Raw genomic sequence first — 10,169 nt, forward strand, 5'->3', positions numbered from 1 at the left:
AAACACATTCTATAAATGGGCTATTATGGGAATTTTCCCAAATAGTCCATTTATAGAATGTGGTTCCAATTTTGTTCCTCTACATTTAAGTTTCCAACTTTGTCCCTTTTGTATCTCGTCGCCGGCGACGTGTTACCGAACACGACGATGTGTTGACATAACTAGGGTTGGCGATGCGTTATGTTGTTAACATAGGGTAGCAGCGATGCGTTAATGTTTAAAGCAGAGGTTCCACGATGCGTTAGCTGATAATGCATCGCTGCTACCCTATGTTAGCAACATAAACGTATCTCGTCGTCGGCGACATGTTAGCAAACACCTACGATGTGTTAACATAACATAGGGTTGACGATGCGTTATGCTGCTAGCATAGGGTAGCAGCGATGCGTTATCCACTAACGCATCGTGGAACCCCTGCTTTAAACATTAAAGCATCGCTGCTACCCTATGTTAGCAGCATAACGCATCGTCAACCCTATGTTATGTTAACACATCGTCAGTGTTCGCTAACATGTCGCCGGCGACGAGATACCAAAGGGACAAAATTAGAAACTTGAATTTATAGGGATAAACTTGGAACCACATTTTATAAATGGACTATTTTGGGAATTTTCTCTGTTTTTTGTTTACTATTTTGGCGTTGACTCCTATGCACAGAAACACGTGTGTTGACCAATGTTTTGAAACCCGGACCGGACCGGCTGGTCCAACCGTGACCCGCTATGTTTTCTGGTCCGGTTCATGCCTACAACCCGTTTTTAAAAAACCCGGCCGGGTTTGTCGGTTTGCGGTTCGACCGGAACCGGTGAACCGCCGGTTTAACCGGTAAAACATTAATTCCGGCCAAAATCATCCCTAATTAGCCTTATTTTCGACCAAAAATAAGTCACTTTATGGCAAATCCCGGCCAATTTCCGGCGACTGGTCAAAGTCTGACGCCCGGCCGCCGTAGAGAAAAGGCAGTGGTGAAGAAGAAGGACACTTGATTTTGCTTCAAGTTTTATATGTATGAAGAGGCATAGCAGCAATGGTTGGTTTTCTTAGGGTTGGGGGAAAAAATCTGAAGAGATGTGAATATTGGGATTTGGGAAAATTGAACGGAAATATTAAATGTAATTGAAGACTAGTTTAAAGTTCATATATGTATTCTGTCTTTTTTTTTAACTGTATATACGTATCACCTCTATTTTCATTGGGTTACTTTTTAATTTATATTTTATATTTGAAACTTAAATGTATTATTATTTTTTATAGATATATATTTAAATTTTTCACAAATATATAGGGTATATATAAAATTTTTATTTATATTATTTATGACGTTATTCGGGTCAACACCGGTCCGCCCTCCCAGATCGGTCCGACCTTTGACCTGGTATAACGTCCGGGTCAAAGTCCAGACCGGATCTGAAAACATTGGTGTTGACTGTGCTACTATTTATTTTCCATAAACTCATATTGTCACCACGCTGGAGTGACGTCACTCCCACACACTTTCACAATACCAATGCAGGAAACCTTGATCCAAATCATTAAAATCTACTTCATGGATCCTTTTCCATTTATATTATTCAACCAATAACATTTAAAGATTCAACTTAGTAGATGCAAGTTCAAAAACTTTACAATAAAGATTCATTAGAGAAAAAAAAAATGTTATTAAATTTTAACGAAACTAAAAAAAAAACATAGGATCTTCATACATCATCATGGATCTTCAAACACCGCATTTCGTCTATACGGCTCGTATATGGCCTGTGTTGTTGATGACCTATACGGGTCGTATAGGGTTAGACTTGAAAAGTTGTTTTGTGTGGTAACCCTGTACATTTGTCAATTATGTATGACCTATACGGCCCGTATATCCATATACAAGTCGTATAAACCTATACAGTCACCATAAAAGTGACGTATGAAGATCATGTCCCAAAAATAATATACAATTATACAGTCATCATGAAATATATATGAAATAACAAAGCTTTATATTAATAATAATAAGATCAAGAAAACAAGATCATTGGGTGAGAAACCCTTTTGCAATATTCCACACATACAAACATAAAGCACCAAACTTGACCATAAATGACTCTTTTTACCCTTTGGTGGCAAACACCCATTTGCCCCTTTAGGTTTTCAAAGATACATATTTCAAAACACAAAAAAAAACATCTAACTATAATTTCAAATAACTCGCTGCTCGAAACTCCCTTAAAATCAACTTGGAAAATGCTCGCTCAAAATCAGCTCGAACCATATTGAAAAGAAGTGTCTCATTAAACCCAAAACCTAAGCTAATCACTATACTACCATATTTATACATCTTTCTAAAACAACCCTAAGCTAATAAAACCAAAACATTATAAAACTAGTCCTAACATAACGTAACATAACATAAAAAAACCAGTATGTGTCAACCAGTGACACATACTGATCAATTAGCTTTTGATAATATTTTAAACAAAGAGTCCAACTCCGGTGAGTTAAAGAACTCTCTAGTCCCATGGTTGTGACACGTGGACACCGGCCGGAGCTTCCTGGGCGGCGGCGGACACGGCAGCAGTTCCGGTATCTTTGAACCTCTTGAAGTCGGAGTTGTGTTGCCAAAGTTTGAGATTTTCTCATCGTCTTCTTCTTTATTAACTTTAGCTGTAGATAAAGACTTCAATGGTGTTCTCATTGTGACACCTGAAACCACCCATTTCTTAGCTTCTAATGATTCTTTCGAAAAACCCATATCAGATATTGAATAAAGATCACTTTTTTAACAAACTTTGTGTAGCAAGATTGAAGAACAAGACTGGAATATGAATATGAGAATATGTGCTTTGAAAATGAAGTAGGGTTTTGGATGGAATAATAATAATAATATTATTAAGGTTTGAAAGGAGGCGGTAAAAGATAAAGAGAATAAAGAGAAAGTGGGATTGTTATTTGTGTGTGTATATATAGATATAATAATATAAGTATAAATGAAACAAGACCCTTTGCTTAGGATTCTCTGCCCGTGAAATTCCGGGCAGTAAACTTGGCGCCAATAATTAGCAACGGCTCTATTTATGTGCTGTGGTTTGTGTCCTTTAGTCATCCTGTGTGTCACATCGCGCAAGTTAGACCTCCTGTCACCCATTGCCGTTAGCCCCCCACCCCCAATCTCACTTGAGCCCATTGTGGTCCGGCAGCCGTTAGCTCGCCTATCTCTTCACTTAATTGTCATTTGCTGTTTCGAGACTCGTGAAAAATTTGTGTCAGAGACGAAAATAATTTGTGCCTCAGATTAGTTGAGTAATTGAGTTTAAATATTAAAAATATATTTTTTTTTTTCAAAAAAATATCTATAATTTAAAAATATATATAAAAATTCGGGCCTATTTGAGCGTCGGGCTGGATCGATCGAATACCTAGCCCAATTTCATAGCCGCCCTTGTTGCAGCGCTAGCCGGCTCACACTTGGCCCACTGTAGTGTCCGCCACTGATGAGACGCAACACGAGGCTCGCGGGCAACAACGTATAGTCTAAAGAGAAAAAGAAAATGAGATTATTATTTGTGGGTATATGAGAGAGCACATGACACCAATATGGATGGGCCCAGAGCTTCATTCCATGCCAAAAATTTATCATATAAAGTTGATTCATTTTTTATATTTATTGTACTTGTAGAACTAAAAAACAAACAAAAAAAAATTAGAGTACTTATGGGTAGGTGTCGCATGTGATTTGTGGCTACTTGAAGGTATAAATGAGAGAACATTACAGAATTAGGTGGTGCATGGGTAATACCCATGAATAGTGTTGTAAAAGTTGCTAGTCGGGCGGTAGGGTGGGAATAACGAGTAATCGGTATTAATTGGATCGGACTTTAATGGTATAATATTCAGTTTTATATATACAAGCATATATTTGTATATGTAATTTTCAGTTTTATACATACACAAACATATTTTGGTTGGAATCTCGCTTGAAACCGCTGGTTTTTGCTGGAATCTCGTGCGGAACCGCTGATTTTGGTCGGAATTTCGCTGGAAAACTTGTTTTTGCTCGAAATCTTGTCGGAAACTGCCGATTTGGGCCAGATTTGACTGGAAACTGCTGATTTTGACCATTGACCGATTAATTTGCCGACTAACTCAAAACTAATCAGTGAAGTAAGAACTAGCGATTAATCAGGGATTCATCGGTGACTAATCGAGATTTTTGCAACACTGCCCGTGAGTGACCCTTCCCTCTAATAATAATAATAATGTTATGAGAGCTAAAAAACAATTTGCTTAGGATGCTCTGCCCGTGAAATTCCGGGCAGGTGACAAATGAAAAAACTTGGCGCCAATAATTAGCAACGGCTCTAATTCCCGCGTTGGTGGGTTTTGGGTTTCCAAGGGTGGGTGGGGATTGGGGTTTTACGGACGGTGTGGCCGTTAACGGTGCCGTTAAATATTATTGAGTCAGTAGTGTGTGGTGCGACTGGACCCTGTGTCAGAGGCTTTACTTTAGTTTTTATTGGGCTGGATCAGTAGACATAATATTGCATGTTTTTAGGCCCGTAATTATAGCAATAATTAAGAATTTCAGATTTGCCATTTTTAAGTAAATTACATGTATGGCCCTTCTGAATTATCTGATACACACGGTTTATGATTTTGGTGATTTTGTTTTTAGAATTTATATTTTATTTCCTATAGCTAGTTTGTTTGAAATGAAATGAATTAATACTTTGTGTTATTTCATGGGCTCATGGCAATAGATACAAATGACAAATATACCTTCATAATAAATAAAATTTACCAGAATAAAAACAAAATGGTAATGAAAGTTGTGGTGCGACTACAGTGACAATAGTGATGGCGGTGTCAGCAGCGATGGTGGTACCCTATAAAATCCTAGTTGAAAATCAAATTGATTAAAGGTAAATGGATGTGGATTTGATGACTTGTTCTCGGTCAAATGAGTCAGATCTTACCTGGATCATCATGAGCTGCTAGAGGTCCCATCCCTACGAGATGGATGATTTTTTTGCCAAGGAAGGTTAATATCATGATTTGGCGCTTGCTTTTGAATCGTCTCTCGAGTGGATTTAATTTAAATCGTCATAATTTTGATATTCTCTGTATCTAATGCCCGATATGTATGAACTCGGTCGAAGTTATGGATCACATCTTTGGAGGGTGTTACCTTGTTTCAAATATTTGGAATGCTATCGGTCGATAGAGGTGGTTCTTCCCGTTGATAAAAGCGGCAAACTAAATATTTTTAAATAGTTGAATTTGTCTGAATGAGTGAAATAGAAAAAATAAATGTTATTGAGGTGATTATCTATACCACATGGTTGGTTATTTGGAGAGTTCGGAATAAGTCAATTTTTCGGTCAACTCAATGACAACAAAGACACTCTGTTTGATTCGATTGTTTCGGCTTCGTATTTGTGGTTATCTTGTAATTGTAAATAATGTTTAAATTGGGTAGCGTGACTCAAAACCCTGCTATTTAATATGTATCTTTTGTTTTATCCCTGATTAGTGTGGCTTTTATTACAAACTTTGTCTTAAAAAAAGAAAGAAAGAAACCAAGTTGTGAGCTTGGGATCAAAAGGAATCCATAGATTTACAGATATCTCGTAACGGGTAAAATTAACATGATGTGGAGGATAGGTTCTTCTAATGTTTTGTCAAGTAAAAGATATTAGTGAAAACAAAAATTTATTAAAAAAAAACTAAGATTCATAGTCGTTCAATTTAAGTTAAACTAAAAACAATATTATTAAATACTAAAAAAATTCATATATCATTTTTCTCAGTTTAAAAAATAATATAAGTTTGAGATGCCATCAAAGATGAGTTTTTTTTTTTTTTTTTTTTTTAAAAAAAAAAAAAACAAGAAAAATACTTTCAAGAGAAACCAGATTGATTTTTCGCAAAGTTACCCCTAATTATAAATTATAGAATTAGATGATTATTTTGTAAAAAAATTTCATCTAAATGTATCACACATCAATGTGAGTGACGAGTAGCGTGCAAGTTGAATGAACATTAAAATTTTTTATCGTAATTCTTATGCTATAACACGAAAGCTTACATATAAGAGGAATTGTAGACGTTTAGCTTGACTCAAACTAAAAATTTAATAAACTAATAATTTTAAATCGGAACTTAACTATATAATATTTCTTAGCTCAAACTTAAAAGGGTATAAACTTTGTTTAATTTGAGCCGATAGATGGAACATAAACTGACGACTATGATGAGATATGCTCTGTTTGTTGCAAGGCGTATTTAAACTCATATGAGAGCAAGAAGTACATTGAAAAGAGCTTCCCAGGTTCAAGTACAGATACGATATAGTCAAGGGTGTGCTATCGCTTATGTGTCTATGTGACATATTCAGGCGGGTCGAAATTTCATTTTAGAAAGAGTAACTGTCAATTTTCTAACTGGCTCATTGGAGGGAAGATCATATCTTCGACCGGCTGACATTTTGGTGTTTGGATGAATGAGAGGAAAACATGCCTGTGTGGATCCAACATGGGTTTCTCCTCTGGTGGGCTCAGGGAGCAATGGTTTCCGGTATGACTGTTCAAAAAACTTGCGGCTCACTCGAATAAAACAACTAAAAAAACTTGATTTGAAACAACCTTAGCTGAGTTGGCTCATTTTATGTGACAGAGCCAAAATCGACCATGGCTCGGCTCGTTGGCTCAACATTATGCTCGTTTAACTTCAAAATGAGCTCAAGCCTGGCTAAGCAACCCCGTTTAATTTCGAGCTCGGGCTCGAAACCAACCTGGCTTGACTCGTGAACAACCCCTACTTTCCGGTCAAGCTGCTTAATGCAAGGTGACTAAAAATGAGAATGCGTGTCTTGATAACCAAAATGTATTTATTCATTTTGCTTTTGACACTTTTGGTTTCTACGCGTCTGTGTGGAGTTACTTAGCCGAATTCAACATGTCATGCGTAGTAATGCATAACTTCAAGATCAACCAATGTAGTTTTGAAAAGAACGGGTTTTACAATTCAAAAAAGAGGTTGCAACACTGCTTATTGCTCGCTTGTCTTCTGTTTCGATGTTTTTTTTTTTTTGAAAACGGCCAACAAACATAGAATGCATAGGTATTCCGTACGAGGTGACTCAATGGCTAAAAGCCACCGTCAGCTGGCCCAACCCAGCCGTACGGAGCCCTTAAGCGCCTCAAAGCTATCTCCAGTCCCGGGGAATACTCACTTGCCCAAAGGTCCACTGATGGAAAAACCCGGATGCCCTCGGGATCAAACCGGATAAACTATTTAGATATTTAAATAACAAAAAAGAAATGAAAAATATTTATAAAATTGTCAACTCGAAAGTTGAAAAATGAAAATATATCATTGTATTTGTGATTTTGTGTATGTAAAGATATCATTGTATCTGGTTCAAGAGACGGTTCTTTTGCTTTATGGGACCTAAGGTGCTCTAAATCCACACGGTCACCTTCCGATACTCTGTAAGCTCTCATTGTTTATTTGAAGTTTATGTTTCGGCTATTAGTTAATAATAAATACTAGTATATTTTTTAGAACAATAGCAACTGTTCAAGGGGCTCATACATCATCGGATGGCAAAACTAGGGGTAGGCATAGCAAGGTTAGTTTGAAGAATTTTTATATCACTACATAACACTCCGATTTACTAGATTTTTTTTTTTTTAATTTTGAACTAAGTGTTTAATACTTTCATTATTGTAGGCTGCTTCAATGAGTGTTACATCAGTTTTGTATATGAAAGATGAGGTTTCTGTTGCTACTGCTGGTGCAGTTGACAGTGTTATAAAGTTTTGGGATACTAGAAGCCTTAAAGCTCCAATTAATCAGGCCTGTTCTCAAGATATGTCGTCAAGAAAGTGGGTATGTATACGGTTTGAATGTTTTTTCCGAAACCATATATCATTGTACATCATATGAACTATTATTTACATCATTATATTTCCTGTTGAATTATCTTTCAGACAAGATCATATGGTATATCTAGCTTATCCCAAGATTTAAATGGTGTATATATTTCATCTTCGTGCATGGACAGCAGGTACGGTTATAAGGACAACATTTGAGAATTTATATTTTATTTGACTAGTTTTAGCATCACTGATCTTTGAACATTTAGTCAATTTGCAGCATATATCTTTTTAATGCACTACAACTTGAGAAGGGTCCTATCAAAAGCTTTAAAGGATGTGATATCGGTAACCAAAATTCACCAATAATATTGAGATCTTATGTTTTTTTGCTTTATTTAAAATCTAATGGTTTCATTGCCTACCTTTGCAGTCAAAGTCGTCGAGTCCTGATGCGGGCCACATTCTTGGTGGTTCTAGTGACGGTTTAGCCTACGTTTGGCAGGTAGACAAACCTCAAGCAGATCCTATTAAGCTTGAAGGTCATGAAGGAGAAGTGACTGCTGTGGATTGGTATGCATTTTGTTTAATTCTAATATTACTTATATAGTTGTATGCTGTTATTAGTATTAGACTTATATTTGCTTACAAATTGACAGGTGTTCACATGAGATACGCAAAGTAGCAACTGCTGCAGATGATTCAGTGGTAAGTTTCATCTTAACAATCAATGAAATCAAGTTAAATTTATTTTCTCATATAAATGCCAAAAAAACACAGATTGTTTGCTTTTTTTACTCTTTTGTCCCATAAAACTATGTATGATTTGACCTAGCATTTTATAGAATATGCCAAATGGGTCAAAGTTGTTCTTACCAGTCAAATGGGCTGACATTTATAAAAATTGTCTTTAATTTATATAACTTTTGAGCTTGTTTTTATTCAAAGAATTAGATTAAAACTGTTGTCAGGGGTGTGCATCAAACTGGAAAAACGAACTGAAAACAGAACCTAAACAAAAACGGATGGGGCTTGGTTTTATGTTTTCTTAAAAACCAAACTTTCAGTTTGTTTTCAGTTTTTCATGCACCTGAAACGGAAAATCTGACTGAACCGAATTTATGGATTTTCATTTTTTATCTTGAATTTTAAGTAATTTACAAAAATTTTATAAACAGTGTTACCCAAATATTTAGCCCACATTCATTATTTCCCGGCAATTTTTTTTTCAGCTTAAAAAATTTCATGCTCACATGGTAAAACTAAAAAAAACTGAATTCAAACCCCAAAAACCAAAACAGAATGGTTTTCATAAACTCAAACCGAATTTTTAAAACCGACCCAAATTTATTATATTATTTTTGAATTTACAATTAAAACATTAGCGTTACATACAAAATATCATTAAAGCGAATAAAACGCGTTATTGGGTCAACTTGACCCGTTTTATTCGACCCACAGTCCTTGTAACCTATATTGAAATCCAACTTTCTGCAGGTTCAGCTTTGGAACATCAACAGCAGTTATCATTTAACCACAAGATCACCCTCATCAATCCGAAGGCGAGAAAGAACACTTCCATTAATGAAACGTAGAAAGCTTTTTACCGAGGACGAAACAAAAGATTCTGCTAAAGTATCCGATCCTGACTCTCCAAACACATCAACGGTGCATACCGACTCTCCCAATCCTACAACTATACCCGAAATAAGAACTCCAGAATCACTCGAGAAACAGTTAACTTTTTCACATATCAATGAAGCCTGCAAAGGATCTCTGGATGCTAGTTTTGACAGCCCGTCTTCGGTGCTAAATCCACCGCCTTCTATAAAAAGAAAGACCATTTTGGATTACTTTTTAGCACCTTCATCTTAGTTTTTGGATTATGTAAGAACATAAACTTTATGGGTTATACTAATGATAAACATAAACATGGTTAGTTGGTTACATTTGGTTTTATAAGATTACTAGTCATATAGTGTAGATTGGTTATTTAAGGTTTGCAGGGTTCTGTTTCATATGTAAAGATGAACTTGAGTTATTGTTAACTATGCATGTTTTTATTATTATTATTATTTTTGTTATTATTATTATTATTGTTATTATTATTATTATTATTGTTTTTGTTATTATTATTTTGATGCAAAATATACAAAACATGAATTTTGTTACACTTTAACAACATTCTCATCCACCCCCTATATTATGTGAAGGGGTGTTTTTATAATTTAAAGAGTGATTTAGAGTGTTGTAGGTGAGAAGTTTTTTATATTTTGGAAAACTTAGTGATTGGGAGAGTTTAATGTT

The 10,169-nt window shown here is 35.6% G+C and overlaps 2 protein-coding genes and 1 pseudogene across 2 annotated transcripts; 2 read left to right on the plus strand and 1 right to left on the minus strand.

The window, feature by feature from the left end:
* Window positions 1–2,434: 2,434 nt before the first annotated feature.
* Window positions 2,435–2,737, minus strand: LOC143614916 (cyclin-dependent protein kinase inhibitor SMR6 pseudogene; annotated as a pseudogene).
* A 4,389-nt stretch (window positions 2,738–7,126) lies between these two features.
* LOC143614920 (uncharacterized) lies at window positions 7,127–8,207 on the plus strand. The gene is made up of 5 exons (XM_077088216.1): window positions 7,127–7,226; window positions 7,388–7,475; window positions 7,549–7,615; window positions 7,717–7,875; window positions 7,977–8,207. The coding sequence occupies exons 1-5, from the start codon at window positions 7,127–7,129 to the stop codon at window positions 8,076–8,078; spliced, it is 516 nt and encodes a 171-aa protein (XP_076944331.1). The 3' UTR covers window positions 8,079–8,207.
* LOC143614921 (uncharacterized) lies at window positions 8,157–9,802 on the plus strand. Its single transcript, XM_077088217.1, has 4 exons — window positions 8,157–8,210; window positions 8,296–8,435; window positions 8,522–8,570; window positions 9,360–9,802. Exons 1-4 carry the CDS (start codon window positions 8,157–8,159, stop codon window positions 9,735–9,737), a joined length of 621 nt encoding a protein of 206 aa, XP_076944332.1. The 3' UTR covers window positions 9,738–9,802.
* Window positions 9,803–10,169: the final 367 nt, after the last annotated feature.

Source organism: Bidens hawaiensis, unplaced genomic scaffold (genome assembly GCF_021521415.1).
Source record: "Bidens hawaiensis isolate Kalapana, Puna unplaced genomic scaffold, B.hawaiensis_p1.1 tig00041324_1, whole genome shotgun sequence".
Classification (NCBI taxonomy): Eukaryota; Viridiplantae; Streptophyta; class Magnoliopsida; order Asterales; family Asteraceae; genus Bidens; species Bidens hawaiensis.